Source organism: Hevea brasiliensis, chromosome 3 (genome assembly GCF_030052815.1).
Source record: "Hevea brasiliensis isolate MT/VB/25A 57/8 chromosome 3, ASM3005281v1, whole genome shotgun sequence".
Lineage (NCBI taxonomy): Eukaryota > Viridiplantae > Streptophyta > Magnoliopsida > Malpighiales > Euphorbiaceae > Hevea > Hevea brasiliensis.
Genome location: NC_079495.1, coordinates 7,395,743 through 7,420,021, shown reverse-complemented (window position 1 = coordinate 7,420,021; position 24,279 = coordinate 7,395,743). Strand labels below are relative to the sequence as shown.

At 33.9% G+C, this 24,279-nt stretch overlaps 2 protein-coding genes and 1 non-coding gene across 3 annotated transcripts; 1 reads left to right on the top strand and 2 right to left on the bottom strand.

The window, feature by feature from the left end:
- Positions 1 to 223: 223 nt before the first annotated feature.
- Positions 224 to 10,686, bottom strand: LOC110663250 (probable plastid-lipid-associated protein 13, chloroplastic). The gene is made up of 8 exons (XM_058143763.1): positions 10,336 to 10,686; positions 10,057 to 10,178; positions 9,889 to 9,972; positions 9,472 to 9,568; positions 7,627 to 7,843; positions 6,397 to 6,449; positions 5,686 to 5,797; positions 224 to 233 (listed from the first exon to the last, which is right to left on the bottom strand). The coding sequence occupies exons 1-7, from the start codon at positions 10,573 to 10,575 to the stop codon at positions 5,702 to 5,704; spliced, it is 909 nt and encodes a 302-aa protein (XP_057999746.1). The 5' UTR covers positions 10,576 to 10,686; the 3' UTR covers positions 224 to 233; positions 5,686 to 5,701.
- Positions 10,687 to 14,862: 4,176 nt separating this feature from the next.
- TRNAA-UGC (transfer RNA alanine (anticodon UGC)) lies at positions 14,863 to 14,935 on the bottom strand. The gene has a single exon. It is a non-coding gene; the product is annotated as a tRNA-Ala (tRNA).
- Positions 14,936 to 19,588: 4,653 nt separating this feature from the next.
- Positions 19,589 to 20,262, top strand: LOC110663245 (uncharacterized). Its single transcript, XM_021822503.2, has 2 exons — positions 19,589 to 19,994; positions 20,094 to 20,262. Exons 1-2 carry the CDS (start codon positions 19,656 to 19,658, stop codon positions 20,184 to 20,186), a joined length of 432 nt encoding a protein of 143 aa, XP_021678195.2. The 5' UTR covers positions 19,589 to 19,655; the 3' UTR covers positions 20,187 to 20,262.
- Positions 20,263 to 24,279: the final 4,017 nt, after the last annotated feature.

Sequence of the window (24,279 nt, the reverse complement as noted above, 5' to 3'; positions counted from 1 at the left end):
AATGCCATTTTGTGTCATATAAAACTGAAATTGTGCTGAAAAATATTCTTTAGCATTGTCACTTCTTAATATGCGCACAGAAATATTAAATTGAGTTTTGATTTCATTATAAAAGGCACAAACGATAGAAAATAACTCAGAACGATTCTTCATTAAATATAACCAGGTAACACGAGAGTAATCATCAACAAAAGTAACAAAATAACGAAATCCAGTTTTAGAAGTAATGAACAAGGACCCCAAACATCGAATGAACTAACTCAAAAGGGGATGAAGCCCGTTTATTGACTCTAGACACGAGGCAAGCGATGATGTTTTGCAAACCGACACGACTCACATTCTAGTGCGATAAAGAGAGGACACAACTTCTTCATGGTAGACAAAGAAGGATGACCCAATCTACAATGAGCTTCAAGAGGTGTTAAGGTACTGGAGCAAACAAGCGATCGCGGTACATGATTTTCCAGAATGTAGAGACCACCTGACTCACGTCCTCTACCAATAATGTCGTAAGATCCTGAAACAAACACTGGTCAGGAAAAAAGGAAACAGAACAATTTAAGGTACGAGTAAGTTTACTAACAGAAAGTAGATTAAAAGAGAAATTTGGTAGACACAAAACAGATGACAAAGAAATTGACGAAGTCGGATTCGATTCAGCAACCCATGACACAAGAAGTAGAACCATCAAAGTAATGATGAGGAAGTGGGATTAGAAAAGTAGATAGAAGACTAGAATTACTGTCATGTGATTGCACATTAATAACCCATTTGGATGAGGAAGACACAAGGCATGTAGTGGATTTACTCGACTCGATCGCGATGATAGGGAACTGGTAGGCTTTAGAGATGCACGATCTTGGAAAAGCGTGCAAAATCCTCTGCGGATACTTTCTCAGAGGAAGATACTGTAAAATCCTCTGCTACCATATTTGCCATCTGTGATCGCTGATTTTTCCTCTGAAGTTTCGGACAATTATATTTTGTATGGCCAGGCTCATGAAAATAATAACAAATGAATCCACTTGAGTCCTGATTAGAACTAGCCTCTCCATTACGTTGATTACTTCTGTTGCCTGTAATTCCTCCTCTGCTTCCTCTTCTATTACCCTGTTGTCCATTTGGATTAAGGCTAATAAGAGCACTACTGGCAGGCTGTGAAGATTGGGTAATCTATTTACTAAGGACCCGTTTGAATGTTTCATGCAAAGAGGAAATCTCGGAAAGAATCGAGATTTAGCGATCTCATACTCAAGGAAGGAGAAAACTCATATGCTCCCGTTGGGCTCTTGAACTTTCACATCGTAACTAAAAGGCAATAATACATTAAGTTCCTCATATACCCGTTTAAAATCCATAAAATAAGCCGTGAGAGACTTATTCTCTTTCTCGGCCAGAGAATGCCTTACAAACATCATAAATACGAGATATTCCCTTTACCGAATCTGAGAAAATCTAAGTAATCCATCAATTCCTTAACAAATTCACAGTGATTAATTAAACTAATTACCTCACTTTGTGAATCGAGTTCAAACAACCGAGCATCCTCCCTTAGCCAAGTTTGTTGTGTATCATCGAGGTGGATCTTTAGTAAGGTGATCATCCTTATCAATGCTACGCAAATAGACCCTATGATCTTACTCCACTCCGGATAATTCGAACCATTAAGTTTGTGTTCCGTGATCTTAGTCATCATCAATCACATCGTAAATAACATTCTTATTATCCGCCATTTGTTGAGACAAAGAAAACTAACCAAACTCTAATCCAAAGTCTTGTGACAACAAAATAATCCAAAATCACAAATCAAGCAAATCAAATAGGATCGAGAGCCAAACCTCGAAGTCCTTTAATGGTGTCTTGGATCGAACAAGGTGGAATGAGGGGATTGAGGCGGCAATGTTGATCGGAGGCCAAGGTCTCTCCCGTGGGTGGTGAGAACAAATAATCACCCTAGATAGATGACGCTCGATACCATGTAGAAAGAGATGATTCTCATATATTTCAATTAATCTGTACATGGGTATTTATATACAATTGATTCCTATAATTGTGTTATACTAATTAGGAAGAAATCCTAAATAAGAAATCCTAAATAGGAATACAGAATACAGAATATACACAGAAATAATATAATGATTGACTTTCCATAACAATAAAATAAACAAAACCTAATAATTTTTATTTAAATTAATTGTCATTAAAGTATTTAAATTAATTTTTATTAGGGACGCTTATTAGTGTTAGTACTTGTGTTGCTATAAATATAAACAAAAGCATTGTGTCGGTAATATTAATTAACTGATATTAAGCATTGACATGCTGACTTTTTAGCATTGTCATGTTAATTTATGATATCACCTTAAATTAATATGAAAAATAAATAAATTAATTAATATGTAATTGAATTGAATTTACAGTTTTAATTTAATTTTTTTTTATATTTCTATTTCAATTTAGTTTCATTTAATTTAAATTTTTAAAATAATTTTTTATATAAATGTTGTCATGAAAAATTTACCTCAATTACCATTTAAATTTTAAAATTAATAATACACAATATATTATATAATATAAATTTTAATTATTTTTTAATTATATAATTTTTAATTATAAAATAGGTCAATAATTAAATATTAAAATCTATATATATATATTCAAATTTTTTATTTAGTTCCAGTTTAATATGAATTTGATATGATTTTTAATCGAATTAAAATAATAAAATAAATTTGCTATGGTAATATTTTAATTTATCGTTGTTCTGTTTAATTCAAACTCCTAAGATGGTACATTGGATGGTTTTGTTTCTATGATTAATTGATATAATGATTTTTGTTTTAATAAATTAAAAAAACATGTTATTTTAATTAATTGAAATAAAAAGTTCACAAAAATGAATATTTTATCATTGGTTGACTATTGAATTAAATTCTAATGACTAATATATAGAAAACATATACTTAAATTCAAGCCATGGAGAGGGTTATGTAATAATATTAATGAGACCGATAATTAGTACACCAAAGGTGTGTCCTTCCCGATGCTTTCATATTAAGGAAAAGTTATATCTCAATACTCTGACGTCCACACCTAAATAAATTTGAAAATACCCATAAATTGATATGTTTCTAAAAAACAATGGGAAATAATAACAAAAACAATGAACGATTGAATTTTTGTCATTAATCCCAAATTACATAATAATGAATAATGACAACTAATTGGATGGACTTTTAGTGTTCAATTTGTTGGAAAAAAAGGCATAAATGCACAAATTATTTCACAATTTTTTTGAAAAGTTAATAATTTCTTTAATATGAAACACATGGCACTACTCGTTTCATTTAGTTCTTGAATAGGCCAAATTTAAATGATTGCCACATGACAAGTTCTTGACGAAAAACAAGTAGGAGAGGAGGGAAATTTCCGGCAGAGGATACATCACTAATACGAGAAATTGAAATTATATTAAACAATATGGGAAACTCATAATAAAACTTGCTAGACATTGGTTATAGCGTAACATGTCATGGCTTCACGAAAGCATCATGGGAGCAACTTCTGCTTGGCTTGTGGAGCTCCAATTGATAATTTAGAAACCTTTTGCGTCCAAAATGTGGTGAGCAAGTTGGCGGTGATAAAAGGGTGAGTTAGGCCTGAAGGATCCTCTGTCTGTTTAATTATTAATAGCATAGATAATTTTGACTCGAAGAAAAATATGATTGTAGAGAGACAAGAGGGGCTTCTCCACAGTGCGTATAAAAACAAATGAGAGACAAAAGGGGAGAGGTCAAAAGGGTTTATGAAATGGTCATCTTCCTAACCTCCTATTGCTCCAAAGACCACAACTAGGGTTTTGAAAATCAAACCAACCGCCCCTATATGCTTAGCCTAATTATGTTTACATTGGATGTACTAGGTAGGGGTGAGCATTTGGTTCAAACCGAACCGAATTAAATTATAAAAAAAAATAATTATATATTTTAGAAATTGAACAGTATTGAAATGGGCGAAAAATCGAATCAAACCGAATCGCTCTATTTCGGTTTGGTTCGATTCGATTTAAACTAATCGATTTTGATTTTTGATTATTTTTTTAATTTAGATTTGATTTTCAAGTTATTTGGTCTAATTTTGACTTTGGTTTGAATCTAATAGCCATTAATCAATGAAATTAAACAATTAATATATATATAATTAAATATAATTCATAAATTTCCCATAAAAATAAATTAATTCAAAAATCAATTCGGTTTGATTTGATTAGATTTGAACATATAAATTACTATTCAGTTTGGTTCGATTTAATTGATTTTTTTTTCTTCAAAACAAAACCCAACCGAAATAACTGAAATTTTTTATAATATAAAACTGAACCGATTGAATTTTAAAACCGAATCGATTGAACTGAATTGACTCGGTTCGGTTCGATTTTTCTATTTAAACCAAAATCTGCTCATATTAGGAATTGATTTATCAATTTTCAATTAATTTTACACCATTACTCCCAACAACTTGAACTGGGTAGAAGAGAGATTTGGTATAAATTTTTCATAAAATATAACAGCCCTCACTCCACTCTAAAATGCGTATGATAAGAGGATTTCGAGATTAGAAATCTAAAGATAGCTCAACATCAATGTATAGGTTAATTTTGATATTATCTTAATAAAATGGATCAGATCTAATTTTACTCTAAAAAACACCTCATAGAAAATGATTGTTCTAATTTTACTCTAAAAGACACGTTATAGGGAAGGATTATCCAAGTCTTACATGAAGACTATTTGCCTTGTACCAGTAGATGTGGGACAACATAAATCATTGAGAAAATTAATGATACCTTCCTAAGGTTGGTCCTTTAGGCAAAGAAACCCTATCGTTAGAGGCTTAGAGCTTAGGATCCAAACCCCGATCCCTCCCAATAGTTACTGTTTCCAGCAGAAGTAAACGGCTGTTGGCAATTGCCATCCATGGTGCCTGACAGCTTCTGCTAAAAGTCAAAAGTTAGAAAATTGATATTTAAGATTTTGGAAGACACAAGGGGAAACTCTACTTCAAAAACATATAATAAATAAAATACAAATCAACCTGCCTTCCCCAGCGACGCATAGCCCAGTCGTTTGAGACGCGGTGGTGAGACTCTAATCAGCATTACAGCAAAGCAAATATTAGTCAACCATCACGGAACATATTAGGATAATATGTTCACACTTCACACCAAACCGTAGTCAATAATTTACTCCAACCTTATACAGCTGATTGTGAAAGCCCTTCATTTCTGGCGAGTAAAATTTGCGTGTGGGCAATCACTTGTCATTGCAAACAAACACAAATACAGATTTCAAATCAGAAGTGAATTCAATGGTCAGAAAAAAACCACGCCACTAGTAAAGTATGCGCAGACGGTGACCCTCTGTGAATCACACCTTTAATGTTATACAGGAATCAAACACTTTGGAGACCTTCCTTCTAATCAACGAGCATTTCATCCATACAAACAGACAAACAAATTAGGACAAAAGAGAACAAAGGGTGTCTTATTGAGAGAGAAAATGAATTGTCAACTCCATATGCTGTAATGGAAGTTCCATAAGACAGACAGAATCAGCGAGAATGAAACTGTTTATATTGTAGCAGAAATTGTTTTTTTTTTTTTTTTTGGGGTGTTGTAATGAATTAGTTAATTTGAGTACATCTAGCTCTCATACTCAGCACTGGATTCTTCAATGGGAGATGTAGGGGCATCCAACCTTGTAAGAACTTCAGGCACTCCAGCAGTATCCCGAATTATCTGTGTCAGGAAAGAGGACAAGAATTCAGGATGTGACTACCAAATTTTCATGATTATCCTTTACTGTGGCAAATTGATGATAAGGCATGAGGCTCATATCTACATTCATAAGCACCCTTTACATTGACAAGAGGGACTACAGTGATTATACTCATACAGGCTATGTTAGAAGCAGATCTAACAATATTGCTATAAGAGGGTCTCAAAGAGAAGAGAGAAGCTTTTAAAAGATCAAGGCTAATGAAGCAACTTAACATTCCTACACAATAGATCAAAATCAAGATGCTCAGTAGAAAAGGATACTTGAATTTATTAGCATTCTAGAATTTCTTGCTCATGATGACATCCCCAATATATTTATTAGGATTCTAGAATTTCCTCGAGTTGCCCTTGTATGCCATCACATTGGAATATAGGTCATAGTTATGTTTGAGATTTTCTTCGCTAATTCCTTTTACGACAAATGCAACAAAATCCAGATCAAGAATAATTTTGTATACAATGTTTACCCAATTCTGCAATGAGACCGCTAAGATAAGAAAGAGAAGCATGTGTACAACTATGAATTGATTCCCAAGACATATCAGTAGCATACTTACAATTATCTCCTCGTCAAGATAAGAAATCATAAAGAACCTCTGGAAAGAACCAGCTGCAGATATTAAAAGGAAACATAAATAATAATTTCTTAGCATGAACTTTAATAATAACTTTACAAACATCTTTGAAAATTTACCATAAGGCATGATTAGATATCCAAATTATTTTAATGGAAGCATATGTGAAAAGAGTAAGTCACTGCCATAAAATAATAGAACTCCAAAACTGCAACACCTCATATGACATGAGCCTAAATACTGCAATGGAATACCAATAACACAGAAAGAGAGTGGGATTTCTGAGATGTCAATTAGCATTTAGCACTTAAACAACAATGCCAAATAGCTAAAATAGTTGTACATGCAAAAACATATGGCATTCCAAGTGAAAACATCAGAGATGTCTATGATATAAATTGTAAACACCACATGACTGGTTTCTGAACCAAACTCTCCCACTACCTTCAGAGAAAATCAGTAGCACACTTGTAGAATGATGAGAGGGAAAGGGTCAAAAAACCAAGGGATATGAACCGGAAGAGCATTAAGGAGCCACAATTACAACTCCATAAGTAGCCCAAAGGGAACATACAAAAATCTCCAAAACAACAGTTATATAAGTTGAAGTTATGAAGCAAACATAGGGCACATTGGCAACCAAAGCAAATATAAACATCCTGCTACAAAACAATTGCCAGTTACTTAAGATTTATATGCTAGTTCATGATTATATCAAACTCTCAGCTGCAAAAGAATGTGCAGATCCATACAGACAAGCATATATAGGTTGGGATATAGGATCTATTTGTTATTGTGGTTGGACTTGCTATTGAGAAAAATACTACCTTAAATATGTTACTTCAAGGGTATTAAAAATTGATTTTCTGGAACAGCATTTAAAATGGCACTTTCACAAAAAGCGCTTTTTCAAAAAGCATTTTGTTGACCTTCTGACCTCAACCCCAAACAGGGCCATAGAAAATTAAAAATTGCTTGCTTGATTACATAACATTTAGGATGGGATGCTTTGATTTGAAATCCTATTATCAATAGCATGACAGCAAGACACTGGTTCATTCTAGAACATAGGGTAGTAAAGAGATTACACAACCAAGATTGAGAGGAATTGATTCAATTATTCAAATGTATCAAAATGCTTTTGTACCATTGAACCCTTGAATCCAACACTACAGGACAGGCACTGATATCCAAAAATATCAAAATACTTACGTAGGGGAACTTTTAACCCACTGGAAACAGCATCCCTGATGGGAACAGGAAGCTGTTGCACGGTGCTAACAGCCTGGTCCAGTGCACCTTTTAGCTGTTCTGGTACGGTTTCTTCAATGATTTTTGGTGTCTCAAGAATTCCTTCAACATATTCCTCTCTCATTCTAAGAGGTCCCTCCACAGATAACCTGGTGGACAGAATAAATTTGCTTTCTATCTGCATTACACCAGAAAAAAAAAAGGAAAAGAAAATCCATAATAAATCTCAAAAACCTACAACAAGAGCATACAGAAGAGGTTCACAATGATTAGATTGTTGTAATCAATGTCTCAGCAAAGACTAAATGTCCATCATGTTTGCATGGACTATTTGTTCAGTCCCAGCATTTATATTCAAAACCAAGAGGAATAAATGGAAGTTTGAGACATGATTAAGACAATAAACCACATAGATCATCCTCCAACTTCTATAATATACCTAAACCATGCTCCCAAACTCAAAAGTTTGTAATGTTAACCACAAACTATCACCAAATGTTTCAAACTTTCACCTACCACACAATCTCATTAATAGATCTGCAGCATTAGGTCACATAACAAATACATGATTGGATCTTAAGAAAGAAGAAAATTTCACAAAAAATAGTATATAACCAACTCAATCAATGGCCATGTTCCTTTCACCATCATTACAAAATAAATTAAAAAGATTACATATTGAATTATTTTTTTATAAGAAAAATCTAGCCAGTGAGTGTTATCGAGTCTCTTGCAATGTAAGTGCTTGTACTGTACAAGTGGAATTTTCGGTTAAAATAAAACATAAGCCTTGGAGAGAGAGAAAGAGAGAGAGGTAAAATGAAAAGTTAAGGCCCCAATCTGCTCTTCCCATCCAAGTCCCTCCCATATCAGTGAGTGTTATTGAGTCTCTTGGAATGTGAGTGCTTGAACCGTACAATTGGTTCTTCAGTTAAAATAGAACATAAGCCTTAGAGAGAGAGAGAGAGAGGGAGAGAGAGAGAAGTAAAATGAAAAGGAAAGGCCCCAATCTGCTTTTTTCCATCCAAGTCTCCCCCATATCAGTGCCATTGGGTATGTTTGGCATTGCTATTGCACATAGCTACCAAATTTGCATGACAAGAACTTGAGTTAAAGCAATAATAGCTATTTGCAAAAGTTTATCAATGCAATTCATAAGCGATAATAGCAATTTGCAAAAGCTTCAAATATATTTTTTTTTTCAAAATCAGCTTTCAACATATGACAATCAAATTGTAAAAATTGTTCGTCTATTATCAAAAGAGAATTCTTTCTAAAGCTGCGATTAGCAACAACAATAACAAACATGCTCAAAGAATATGAGAATCATTTCAACCGGATGTGAGAGGGTCCATAACTATGCCAAAACAACTTGTCTCCTCATCCAAATTATATTCCAGATTATCCTCCCACCTCCAATGCACATAAGCAATGAGACAAGTCCTATAGTCACCAGTGCATCAAGCAAGTCATGGAAACAAATAATGCAAACGCCAGCTTTATTTCAAGCAATATGTGTTTCACTCACTTTTTCACAGAATGAAAGCATTGCCAAAGGAGGGATAGATTCAACAAACTAGATTAATTTTACTAACAAGTTGGGATTCGAAATAGTTAAATATGCATCAAGAAAGGAACTTCACTTGTATGCCTTGCTTGTTAGTGGTCCTAATAGTTTTAGGAATTAATTTCAACACAACCAGCCAATGTCAACACGTAAATAGAGCATTAAATGAAGATTATGCTTATTAGGTAAGAAGTATTCCCTCAAATAATATCTCAAAGAGGATAAAGATAGAAGAGTACCGAAGACAGTAGTTTCATACTTGCAGTAATCTTTGCATTTGAATCCTTAATCAGCACATCCATCTTTGATAAATTGGCCAAATTCGAAGGAAATCTCCTACAACAATATAGAGGTTAGACCAACACAATCAAAATTTTTCCAAATTAGGCTCCATTTGTCTAGGTGTGACTTTCAAATGATGAAGTACTTGAATTTGATATTATGTTAAAATTTTGTAATTTTTCACTTAAAACACAAACCCAAATCCTCAATAATTTCAAATGCACACCTATCCAAATGGAACCTAAGTGAAAAGGCCCTGAGAAACAACTGCCTGCAAACAAATCACATTCCCTTTGTTTTCATGAGTGGGTGAATCATTCATGTGAAAGAGAAGACGAAGGAGAAAGAAGTAGATCCATCTAAACTGTACTCACTCCAATATAAATCTAGCAGCAAAGATTCCTGGGCTTCCAGATCCAAACCACTCGAAATTCCATCGACCTTCCAAAAATGGCGATCTGAGTAGCTAAAGAAATAAGTGAACATCCCCTAACAACAAAGTTAAATGCAAATGGAAGTGCTTTGTTCAAATAAGCACCTACGTGGTTGGTCTAGGCGTTGGATTGAGCCGCTCAAGACCAGTTATCCTCTCATTCACATCAATCCTCTGCAAATCTGTCGTCTTCCCCGTCACTAGAGCTTCAAAACCCCCAGAGTCTTTAAACTGAATCAAAGTACAGCTCCACCATTAGACAAATAAAAACTTTGAGCTATAACTCAACCCTATTCTCAAATAAAGATCATTGCAAAGCATCAATTCAAAGTAAATGAAAAAATTAGTCTCAATTGCTATCAAATGATGAAATTATGAGAGACTTAACAGCGAGAAGCAACGATTCCTTAGCAGAGAGCCGCTCCATCTCCTTGGCATAGGCGGCCGGAGCTCCCTGTACTGCCTGCTGAACCATCGCTGTGACGGCTATTTTCCGGTTGCTCCGGCGAGTCTCTGGCAGGCGGGGGAAGGAGACGAGACTAGCGGTGGCATGAATTGAAGTGAAAGACGATGAATAGCGGGAACCAATCGCAGAATTTGCAGGAAGTGAACTGTGCATCGCAGCCATTCCAGAACCGAGAGATATTTTTCAGTTGTGAAATAAAATGGGCATAATCACATTTCCATTTTCAGATTCAAGCCAAAACCGCTTATTTCTCTTCCGGCCTTTTTTTTAATAGGTAAATTAGCATGTAAACGAGGGTAATACGAATTACACAATGTCGCCTTATTAAAGTGAATAATATTAAAATTTGCATCATGGTTGGCTAAATAAATTTAATTTATTATTTATTTATAAATTAAATTAATAAAATTATTTCCTAATAATATAATTATTAATAAATATACAATTTAATTTTTACCTATATTTCTATATTTTATAATTATAGGTAAATATAAATGGTATAACATAAATAAACGTGATATACACTAAATTTATCTAAAAATCCCTCTAAATAAAATTTATTGATTAATAAATACTAATTTTATATAATTAAATTGGAAAAAAAAAAAACTACAAATCTATTTCACTTGCATATATTATTATTCTATATGTATTAATCTTTATAATTTTAAAAACAAGCATTTAGTTTTTAATATTTTAATAAACTTATAAATTAGTTATTATTGTTAAAATTTTAATTAAATTATTGTTAATTATATTTAAAATAATCAAAATATCATTAATTTTATTTTTAATATGAAAATAATTTAATTTTTAAGTTTTATTTTATAAATAATTCAGCCTATGAGATTTGGTTAAACTTATAACTTAACTCTTATAGTTTTAAAATAAAGCAATTTAGTCATTGATATTTGAATAAACATATAAGTTAATTCCCACTGTTAGAATTGCCATTAACTCTCATTAAATTTAATAAAAATAACTAAAATATCTTTAACTTTATTTTTAATCCGAAAATAATTTAATCCCTAATACTTTATTTTGTTAACAATTTGCACCAAAAATTCATATTTTATTTTTCTTCATTTTTATTTTTTATAATATAATATAATATATGAAAATTGTCACGACCCAACCTATGGGCCGGACCGGCACTAGGACCTGAGCCAGCCTAAAGCCCCCGAGGCCCGTAGTAAGCCTAACTATTCACTAACCCAACTCTAAGGCCCATTTGGGCCCAATTTCAAAAAATCAACCGAACAGAGTCCCGCCATAAAATGGACCTACCAACGGGGAGTTTTTGACTCACCCGACCTGTAAACACAGTAGATACTCAATTGGGGAGCTCAGCTCACCCTCCACGTACTCATATCATCATAAAAACATATGGGAGCTCAGCTCCCTCATCCAGTCCATCAAACATGCATATTATTATACATTTACAGGTCCAACATGGTAATAATATTACAGACCAAAATCAAATAAATACTTCTAACACATGCGAAAATTCTAGGAGTAAATAAAATTACACAAATATTGATAAACAACCTGCGAATGAGAAAAGCAGGTTAACCACAATAAAATCCTCATGTAGCCTGAAAAAATATTGAACAGGAGTGAGCGTTCGACTCAGAGAGTAAAATATCAATTTTAACCATAATCTCTATAACTATCTAAAACTAATGCACCCTGTGGAGTGAAATGCAACACCAGCAATAATTTCACATCATAACATCAAAAAGGTAATTTGGAGCACTCACACACCCAATAATATCAATCATAATATATGGGAGCTGATCCCCTATACAGCTCTCTTAAATCCAACCTGGTGCCAGCGAAGAACTCAAGCCGGACTTTCGCTTAATAAACCAAATCGGGGTCACAGTGAAGAACTCAAGCCGTGACTACCCTCGAAGGATCGGGTCCCAGCGAAGAACTCAAGCCGTGACTACCCGTCCTATCCATAGTCCACACCACATCACACGCACGCACACTGCTCCAAATTACCACAACAACATACATGGCACTTTCACAGTTATGAATGCAACATAAATCGTGCCTAGGATTTATCTACATAGATATATGCATATAAGTGATGCATGGGCATGCTTAAACATATAATAATATCGAAATTACAATTAAAATTAATATTTTACTCACAGACTTGACAACGGTCACTATGGCGGCTGAGCGGAGGAAGAAGGTTGTCCCGGCTCACCTGACAATTACATTACAATTATTTAATACAAATGACTCAATACAAATCAAGAAAAGACCAAATACGTTCTAAGTCGTGCCGAAAATCCGGCAGAGTCTCCCTTATACCTAGGACCTATCCAACCTGCAAAAGGGCTCAAAACACACTTCTATATTCGCAACTCATATATCCACAATTCAATCACATCACACAGCCCCTCCTGGGCCCATCAAATCAGTCATCCATCACAATATGTAAAATTTCAATTTGGTCCTTATAATTGATCATTTTTGCAAAAACTACCCAATCAAGCTCTAAAAATTCTAAAACTTTGCCCCGCGGTCCTTAGCAATATTACTAGGCTATTGCAAAAAGAATCATAATTTTTTGAGCTACCACCAATATTTTATGAATTTTTAATCCTATTTAAGCACTAGAAAATTACGAAAAAATAAGGTTTGGGTTTACCTTTGCCGATTCCGACTTCTGGAACGCGCTCGGGATGTTTGACAATGGGGGGGTAGCCAAAACCTCGGTCCAATTCTGAGACTTTTCCAGTAACGGGTTTGTCTGGCCGGAAATTCACAGACCCGGACAACTGTCGAATTTCCGCGAATTGGGGATACCCACACGAAGCCCACAACACGGGGGTTAGTACATAAATTTTATGGAATTTTCTAACCTCATTAAATGCTCGGAAAAATACTGCGAAGTTCCGTGGGACCCACCGAAAAACGGTGTCGGAAAAATTTGAAATTTATGTCGTCGCGAAGCTCTTGATGAGTGGAGCGCTCTGGTACTCTCGGTTTTCTCGTGGGATTTACGGTTTGTGAGAAATCTAGCCCAAAAGTCAAAATAGGCTAAAACTTCCCGGACAAAAATTAGACAAACGGCTCTATGGATTTCGGTGTTCTTGGTGTCTATGGAAAGCTCTCGATGAGTAGATGAGTTTAGACACAAGACCCGGTCCGATTGGTGGCCGGATCGGCTGAATTTTGGCCGAGAAGTCGAACGGTTGCCCGCACGGGTCGCTCCACTTCGGGAGCCGTTTTTCGGCGTTCCAGGCGGCGGTCGGTGGGCTAGGACGGCTGGGGGTGGGCGTCGGCGAGCTGGGGTGGCAGGGGAGGCGGCGGCGTGGCAAGGGGAGGAGGGAGGAGAGAGAAAAAGAGAGAGAAAGGGAGGGAGGTCGGACGAGCGAGGGGAGGAGGAAGAAAAAGAAGAAGACCGGTCCGATTCGACCGGTCCGATCCGATCCGGTCCGGTCCGATTCGGCCGGTTCGATTCGAAATATAAAATTTTAAATTTTTACTCTGCCTCGGGACCGAAAACGAGGTCCGAAAATTCAGAAAAAAATTCTAGAAAACTCAGAAAAATTTGTAGACTCCAAATATATTTTTAGTTTTACCACGTGGTCTTTAAATTAATTTTTAAAAATCATCAAAGTTTATATTTTCGGAAAATCGAACCCAATTTTTAAAATCCGAAAAATCTCAAATAATTTCTTAAAATTTAAATAAAATTAAAATATCAATAATACTCAAAAAAAATAAAAATTTAAAATTTTGGGGTGTTACAAAAATATTATAAATTGATATATATATAGTTATTTAATTATTATTAAATTAATAATGACAAATAGAATTTTTTAAAATTATAAAAGCTTATTTGTAAATAATTATAATATTTAAAAGTTAATTTTTAAAATATATGAATAATTATATAATTAATTAAAATTTTTAAAAACTTTAAAGTAATTAATTCATATTTTTTATAATTATAATTTAAATTTAAAATTTTTTAAATTAATAGGACCTATATTTCAATAAATTAATCACATATGTACGAGTGTTTTCTCATTTTAATAAAATTATTAAAATTTAAAAATAAAAAATAATTTAAAAAAAATCTATTTTCCTTAAAAATGATTTAATTTTTCATTTGATCAGAAAAATATTTCCGTTGATTCAGTTTCTTGAATGCCACAAACCCTAGAAAGTGCAAAAAAAAAAATTCGTAAAACAATTAAAGCCTAAGTTGACTCTAATTTTCTTATATAATTTAGTTTGATTTTAAAAAATTTTAATTTAATTAGTTTGATTTCATTTCATTTTAAATCGGTTGTTTATATAATCTTAATATTATACAATATAATCATTATCATTTTATAATTTGTATTATTTTGTTAACAAAAGTAATAATTTATATATATATATTAATCCTAAAAATAATATAGAATACAAAAATCCCAAAATTGGAGATGCGGGGTATCGAACCCCGTACCTCTCGCATGCAAAGCGAGCGCTCTACCGTTTGAGCTACATCCCCAGTTCGGTCGAGATAGTTGCTAGTAATTAATATATGTTAGGATTCTTGCTTTCGGCCATGCGAGCCGGAAAGAAATCTTCAAAGAAAGCAATCGGCTTATTGCTCCTTGGCTAATATCTCTCCTCTTCCTCTTCTTCTCTCTCTTTCTTTTTTTTTTTTTTTTTTTTTTTTTTAAGTTTTCATTTTACTATTTTTCAGTACTAGTCCTTCTGTGTCCCCCAGTTTCAAATGTGTGTGTGCATATGTTTTTGTGTGAAATTGTGGATGGAAATTTTCTAACCCTTTATTTGAATTGTGAGAAATGAAAAGAATAAAATAAAAGAAATATGATTTCTTAAATTTTTTTTTTAGATAACGTATAAATGAGAAAAATAAAAGAAAATTACGGGGCTTTTTATTTATGAAACATAATTTTTTTATTTTTTATTTTTAAAAAAAATTATTTTTTTTATGAAATATAAAAAAAAATCACCTGCTAACAATAAAAAACGATTTCTTAATTCTAAATAATAAAAATAATATTCATATATTCCATAATTAAAAAAATATTTTAAAATATATTTTAAAATGTATTATATTTTTAAATTTTTTAATATGTGTTATTTATTTATTTTATAAAAATATGATAAACTTTTTGTCCCTATAAATAAATATTTTTTGAAATAAAACAATTTAAAACTATTTTTTAAATCTTAGTTAAATTTAAAAAAATGAAAAACTTGGAAAAACTGGTTTTCCAAGTGTCCATTTAGAAAATGGCACATGTAAATACAAAATTTTATTTTTCAGTTTTCTTAGAAAATTTTTGCAGAAAATTATTTTAATTTTTTATAAGTAAACAGGTCCTACATTCCTCGATTTTTCTTCATTAATCTAAAATATTTCTTTTCAATTTAGAATAAAATTGAGAGAATTAAATATATTAAGATTACTTATATAACCTTACCATTAAATAATAATAAAATTACAAACTCATAACAATTAAGCCTTTGTTTGGAGAAATTTTTTTAAAAGTAATAGGATGTCACGACCCAACTTATTGGCTGGACTGGCACTAGGACCTGGGCCAGCCTAAAGCCTCCGAGGCCAGTAATAAGCCAACTATTCATCAACCCAACTCTAAGGCCCTTTTTGGCCCAATTTCAAGAATTCAATCGGATAGAGTCCGGCCATAAAATGGACCTTTTAACGGGAAGTTTTTGACTCACCCGACCTGTAAAAACAATATATAATCAATTGGGGAGCTCAGCTCACCCTCCACATACTCATAATAACATAAAGTCAAATGAGAGTTCAGCTCTCTCATCCAGTCCAACATACATGCATAAACTAAGTTTATAGGTCCAACATGGCAAATTATATTACAGACTCAAATCAAATAAATATTTCTAACACATGCGGAAATTCTAGGAGTTAACAGAATTATACAAATATTACAGACATTAATAGACGACATGCGAAGAAGAAAAGCAGGTTAACCACAATAATAATCCTCCTGTAGCCTGGAAAAATAATGAACAGGAGTGAGCGTTTGAATCAGATAGTAAAATATCAATTTTAACCATAATCTCTATAACTATCTAAAGCTAATGCACCATGTGAAGTGAAATGCAATATCGTCATAATTTTCATATCATAACAACAAAAAGATAATTTGGAGCATTCACACACCCGATAATATCAAACAATACATATATGGGAGCTGATCCCCTATACAGCCCTCTTTATCCAACCTGTGCCAGTAAAGAACTCAAGCCAGACTTTCGCTTAATAAACCAAATCGGGGTCCCAGCGAAGAACTCAAGCCGTGTCTATCCCGAAGGACCGGGTCCCAGTGAAGATCTCAAGCAGTGTCTACCCGTCCTGTCCATAGCCAACACTATACCACACGCACGCCAACTCACGCACACTGCTCCAAATGACCACAATAATATCCATGACACTTTAACAATTATGAATGCAACATAAAATGTGTCTAGTGTTTAACTACATAAATACATATTTATAAGTGATGCATGGGCATGCTTGAACATATAATAATATCGAAATTACAATTAAAATTAATATTTTACTCACAGATTCAACTGAAGTCATTATGGTGGCTGGGCGGAGGAGGAAGGCTGTCCCGACTCACCTGACAATTTTATTACAATTATTTAATACAATTGACTCAATACAAATCAAGAAAAGACCAAATATATCCTAAGTCGTACAGAAAATTCGGCAGAGTCTCCCCTATACCTAGGACCTATCTAACCTGCAAAAAGGCTTAAAACACACTTCTATATTCACAAACCATATATCCACAACTCAATCATATCACACAGCCCCTCTTGGGCCCATCCAAACAGTCATCAATCACAACATATAAAATTACAGTTTAGTCTTCATAATTTAACCCTCTTGCAAAAACTACCCAAATGAGTTCTAAAAATTCTAAAACTTTGCCCCGTTGTCCTTAGCATCATTACTAAGCTAACGCAAAAGGAATTATAATTTTCTGAGCTATCACGAATATTTTATGAATTTTTAATCCAATTCAAGCACTAGAAAATTATGAAAAAGCAAGGTTCGGGTTTACCAATGCCGATTCTAACTCCAGGGACGCGCTTGGGACATCTGACAATGGTGGGGTAGCCAAAATCTCGGTCCAATTCCAAGACTTTTTTGATAGCTGGTCTGTCTGGCTGAAAATTCACAGACCTGGGCAACCGTCGAATTTCAACGAATTGAAGGTACCTACACGAAACCCACAACACGGGAGTTAATATATAATTTTTACGAAATTTTCTAAGCTCATTTAATGCTCGGAAAAATACTACGAAATTTCATGGGACCCACCGAAAAACGGTGTCCAAAAATTTCAAAATTTATATTGCCACGAAGCTTTCGACGAGTGGAGCGCTCTGGTACTCTCAGTTTTCTCGTGGGGTTCACGGTTTGCGAGAAATCTAGCCCAAAAATTAAAATGGGCTAAAACTTCCCGGACAAAAATTGGACAAACCACTCAATAGATTTTGGTGTTCTTGGTATCTATGGAAAGCTCCAGAGGTGTAGATAGTGTTTGACACAAGACCCGGCTTAAACAGTGGCCGGATCGGCTGGATTTCGGTTGGGAAGGCGAGGCGTCGCGCTGCGCATTGCGTGGCGTCGCGCGCGCTTCCCCGACGTTCCAGGTGGCAGCCGGCGAGGAGGGAAGGGCGAGACGGCGCGTCGAGAGCTAGGGAGACTGGAGCGGTGGCTGGCTGGCATGGGGAGGAGGGAGGAGAGAGAAAATGAGAGAGAGAGGAAGAAGGGTCGGGACGTGCGGGGAAGAGAAGAAAAGAAGGAGGGAGGCCGGTCTGATTCGATTGGTCCGATCCGGTCTGGTTCAATTCGGCTGATTCGATTCAGGATACAAAATTTTAAATTTTTACTTTGCCTTGGAATTGAAAACGAGACCCAAAAATTTTGAAAAAATTCTAGAAAATTCAGAAAAATTCGTAGACTCCAAATATATTTTTAGTTTCGTCACATGATCTTTAAATTAATTTTTAAAAATCATCAAAATTTTATATTTTTGAAAAATCGAACCTGATTTCTAAAACCCAAAAAATCTCAAATAATTTTTCAAAATTTAATTAAAATAAAATATCAATATTTACCTACAAAATAATAAATTTAAAAATTATGGATATTACATAGGAGGTTTTCTAAATTTGAAAACCTTAAATTTGAGCAGTAAGGTTTTTGCCTTTTTCAAAATCTTTATTTTTTAATTCATCAAATTGGTGGGTCGAGATTTTCTTTAGTAAGAAAAAATTTTACTTTATTATGCTCCCCTCAAATAGAGGGTAAATAATTTTATTTGGAGGTAAATTCTGTTTCTTCTCTATTAGTGCCTGTTTAATATTGTATTTGAAGAATTAAAACTATTTTTCTGAATAAAAATATTATTTTAAATATTATTAAAAAATAATTAAAAAATTATTTTATTATTTTAATATTTTTATAACTAAAACTTATTAAATTTAATTTTAAATTAATTTTTAATATTATCTAACTAATTTTATTTAAAAAAAATAATTTTCTCAATTACAACAATAGAGTGAAACAAACCCTTAATGTTTGCTCTACGTTGGACTCGATCAGTTTCAAATAAAAATTTACTTTTATATTTAATTAATCAAATTAACTATTCCAATAAGAGTAACCTGACCTACTAAATTCATACCTTAATCAAACTTATAATAGGTAATTTTTTAAAAATAAAAAAATAAATTTTATTTATAAATAGTTATACAATATTTACATAACAATTTATCTCTTAAATTTAAAATATTATAATAAAATTATTTTTTATATTTATTATGAAAATTTTTTAATAACATTGCATATCTTCTGTTGATCAGAATAAATCCATACCATAATTGATGTTATAATTTTTTGGGATTTTAAATTCAAGAAATTATATTAAATTATAGAATTTGAATAAACATACAATTGATCTATCCCTCACAAAGAGGAAATTATTATTCCTTCCTTACTAACGGCTATATTTCCTGTACGCCAATTATTCAAATTATTGTTTGCATGGTTTCTCTCAACGGTCCATTTCCCACTACAATACAAATATATCCACATCTATATTTACGCATATTAATTAATTTCCTTTGATTTTCATCTTCACATCTCTCTCTCTCTCTCTCCCCCCGTCTGCTTTCACTTCTGCTATCCAAAAATGGACACTACTGCTGCTGATGCTCATGCTCCTAGCACTACTACCACGGTTCAACGGGTGACCAAGAAATCTTCGGATGAGCTGCTGAGAAAATTCGCAGAACTTGGGGAAGAGGAACCAAAGAAAAGGCTAAAAAAAAGCAAGACAAGGAAGGAATATTCATTATCAGCATCTTGTGAGAGCCCATCTCATTACAGTAGTACGACCTTAGTGGAGAGAAGATCTCTTCTTCCTCAGCTCACAAGGAAGTCTGTTTTGCTTAGGCAACTTGGGATTGGGAGGTCTCAGTTTAGAGCTAGAGATATCAAGAACAAGTCAATCTTGGTTGCCATTGAAAAGGTAACGTATCTTTTGCTTAATCATGTGCTGTGCAGTTAATATTCTTAATAATTTGTTAATTTCATATTGATTTTATTTTCATTTGCTAAAATCATGCAGACATGGCGTAAGACATTAGAAGGAGCTTCGAAAGTGCTTTTGGAGAAGAAGCATTACAATCGACATAGACGCTTAATCAGTGACGTTGTGTAGCTTCAAGTTTTTCTTTTAATTTTACTGAATTATAGCTTTGTATTAGAGAGAGAAATGTTTAATTAGTCTTTGTATACTAGCATTATATTTACATTAAAATTCATATATTTTTTTTCCATCCAAAATAAAATGATTATGATCAATTCTTTTAATTTATATAATAAATAAATAATATTTAAATATAAAATTTAATATAATAAATTATTTTATTAACAAAATAAAATTTAAAAACTATATTATAACTTATCGTTAATTTTTCTGAATAGAGTTTATTCCATCTTTTACATTCAATCATAAAAAAATTAAAATGATATTTTTCACTTATAATTAATTAAAAGAATTATATATAATCGTGGTATTTTTCATGCAGTTGACCAAATTGTGTTCATTTTAAATTCAGGTGCAGGTGGAATTATCATTATCAAAAGATTGAAGAAACTAAAAAATGCCATCATTTTTATTGAAATTAATTGAAGAACTAAATTATTGATTGAAAATTCCTCACAAGCCTTTCAGGTTCATCGATAGGTTTTGAGGGAACTAATTTTTATTTCTCAGTTCTCAAAGAAAATGTTGAACTCATCATTTTCACCTATTAATTACAGGTAATTATACCAACCTCAATTAGGGCAGCAGACTCCATATATTAATACAACTATCTTCTGATGACATCGCCTCACTGCTTAGCAACTCTTGATAGTCAAATTAATAATGTAGCACCCCTGATTTTAATTTATTATTTTATGAGTAAATATTAATATTTTATTTTTTTGAATTTTAGAAAATTATTTAAAATTTTTCAGATTTTAAAAATTAGATTTGATTTTTCGGAAATATAAAACTTTGATGATTTTTAAAAATTAATTTAAAGTCTACGTGATAAAATTAAAAATATATTTGGACTCTACGAATTTTTTTGAGTTTTCTAGAATTTTTTCAAAATTTTTGGGTCTCGTTTTCAATCCCAAGGCATAGTAAAAATTTAAAATTTTGTATATGGAATCGGACCAACCTAATCGAACTGAACCAGATCGGACCGATCGAATCGGACCGGCCTTTTCTTTTTCTTCTTCTTTCTCCCTCGCGCATGCTCGACGTCCCACCTTCTCCTCCCATTTTCTCTCTCCTCCCTCCTCCTCCCGGTAGCCGACCATGACCTTCCCCACCTCACGGCCAAGACGCCCAATGCCTCCCCACGGCCGGCGAACGCTCCAGGTGGCCGAAAAAAAGCGCGTGAAGACCCACCTGCGCGCGCACTGTTTCGACTTTCCAGCCAAAATCCGGCTGATCTGGCCACCGATTGGGCTGGGTCTTGTGTCAAACAACATCTACACCTCGAGAGCTTTCCATAGACACCAAGAACACCAAAATCCATTTAGCGGTTTGCCCAATTTTTGTCCGGGAAATTTTAGCCCATTTCGACTTTTGGGCTAGATTTCTAGCAAACCGTGAACCCCACGAGGAAAACGAGAGTACCAGAGCGCTCCACTCGTTGAGAGTTTCGCGGCAATATAAATTTCATAATTTTTCAACACTGTTTTTTAGTGGGTCCCATGAAACTTCGTAGTGTTTTTCCGAGCATTAAATGAACTTAGAAAATTTCGTAAAAATTATATACTAACCCCCGTGTTGTGGGCTTCTTTTAGGTACCTTCAATTCACGGAAATTCGATAGTTGCCCCGGTCTGTGAATTTCCGGTTAGACAGACAGGCTACCGAAAAAGTCTTAGAATTGGGTCGAGATTTTAGCTACCCCACCATTGTCAGATGTTCTGAAGGCATTCTCGAGATCGGAATCGGCATAGGTAAACCCAAACCTTACTTTTTCTTAATTTTCTAGTGCTTGAATGGGATTAAAAATCCATAAAATATTCGTGTTAGCTCAGAAAATTATGATTCTTTTTGCATTAACTTAGTAATATTTTTAAGGACCACGGGGCAAAGTTTTAGAATTTTTAGAACTCATTTAGGTAGTTTTTCAAGAGGGTTAACTTATGAGGACTAAACTGTAATTTTACATGTTGTGATTGATGACTGTTTGGATGGGCCCAGGAGGGGCTGTGTAATGTGATTGAGTTGTGGGTGTATGGCTTGTGAATATAGAAGTGCGTTTTAAGCCCTTTTGCAGGTTGGGTAGGTCCTAGGTATATGAGAGACTCTGCCGGATTTTCGGCACGACTTAAGACATATTTGGTCTTTTTCTTAGCTTGTATTGAGTCAAATGTACTAAAAAATTATAATAAAAATTATCAGGTGAGTCAGGACAGCCTTCCTCTTCCGCTCAGCCGCCACAGTGACTGCAGTAAGTCTGTGAGTAAAATATTAATTTTAATTGTAATTTCGATATTATTATATGTGCAAGCATGCCCATGCATCACTTACAAATATGTATCTATGTAGTTAAACTCTAGGCACATTTTATGTTGCCTTCACAGCTATTAAAGTGCCATATATGTTGTTGTGGTAATTTGGAGCAGTGTGCGTGAGTTGGCGTGCGTGTGGTATGGTGTTGGCTATGGATAGGACGGGTAGACACGGCTTGAGATCTTCGCTGGGACCCGATCTTTCGGGGTAGACACGGCTTGAGTTCTTCGCTAGGACCCCGATTTGATTTATTAAGCGAAAGTCCGGCTTGAGTTCTTCGCTGGCACAGGTTGGATTAAGAGGGTTGTATAGGGGATCAGCTCCCATATATGTATTGTTTAACTTTATCGGGTGTGTGAGTGCCCCAAATTACCTTTTTGCTGTTATGACATGAAAATATTAACAATGTTGCATTTCACTCTACAGGGTGCATTAGCTTTAGATAGTTATAGAGATTATGGTTAAAATTAATATTTTACTCTCTGAGTCGAACGCTCACTCCTATTCATTATTTTTCTAGGCTACAGGAGGATTATTGTTTTAGTTAACCTGCTTTTTTTCTTCGCAGGTCATTTATTTATGTTTGTGTAATTCTGTTAACTCCTAGAATTTTCGCATATGTTAGAAATATTTATCTAATTTGGGTCTGTAATATAATTTGCCATGTTGGACCTGTAAACTTATTATATGCATGTATGTTGGACTGGATGAGGGAGTTGAGCTCCCATTTGACTTTATGTTATTATGAGTATGTGGAGGGTGAACTGAGCTCCCCAATTGATTATATATTGTGTTTACAGGTCGGGTGAGTCAAAAACTCCCCGTAAAAAGGTCCATTTTATGGTCGGACTCTGTCCGGTTGAATTCTTAAAATTGGGCCCAAATGGGCCTTAGAATAGTTAGGCTTACTACGGGCCTCGGGGGCTTTAGGCTGGCCTAGGTCCTATGTAACACCCCGTTTGCATAGCCTGGTAGATCACTGTTCCGGTGACCTGTGTCGGTCCGGATAATTAAGGGGATTAAAACCACACTTAAGACAATTAGAGAAGCCATAAACACAAATAATTAGTAATGTTCAATTAGTTAAGTATAAACAAGAAAAACAGAACATAAGAAGTTAAACGAGCCGAGAGTCACAGCGATGGGTGACCTCCTCGGGAACGACTGCGAAGTCATTTTAAACTCAAATTTCTAATCGTAAAAAGTGACGCTGCGGTCCTTAGGACCCTTATGGACACAGTGGAAAAGAGAAAATCATGAAAAAGAACTGTTAAGTCAGTCAAATAATTAGGTCAGGAAACCGAAAGAAATATGGAATTATTTACAAACCGGGATGAACCGGCGAGGGGCAATTTGGTCAATTGACCCCGAAAGCTGACTCCTGACCTAACTGTCAAATGAAATTAGAGAAAAGAAAATTTCGGAATCAAGAATTAAATTAAAGAACTAATAGAAAAATAGAAAAAAAAAAGGAAAAATCAAAAAGTAAAAAGGTGATGACATCATGCATGACCTCATGCATGATGCCATAACTAAACTAATTAATTTAATTAATTAATTAGAAATTTTGTGGTCTTCCATAACTAAAATAAATAAAGAAAATAAAAGAAAAGAAAAACAAAAAGGTCTTCTTCTTCCTTCCATCTTGCCGCCCCATCTTCCTCCATAACTCCCATGAGAATTCTTCATCTAAGCTTGCATCTAAGCTTAAATTCCTTCACCCAATTTAT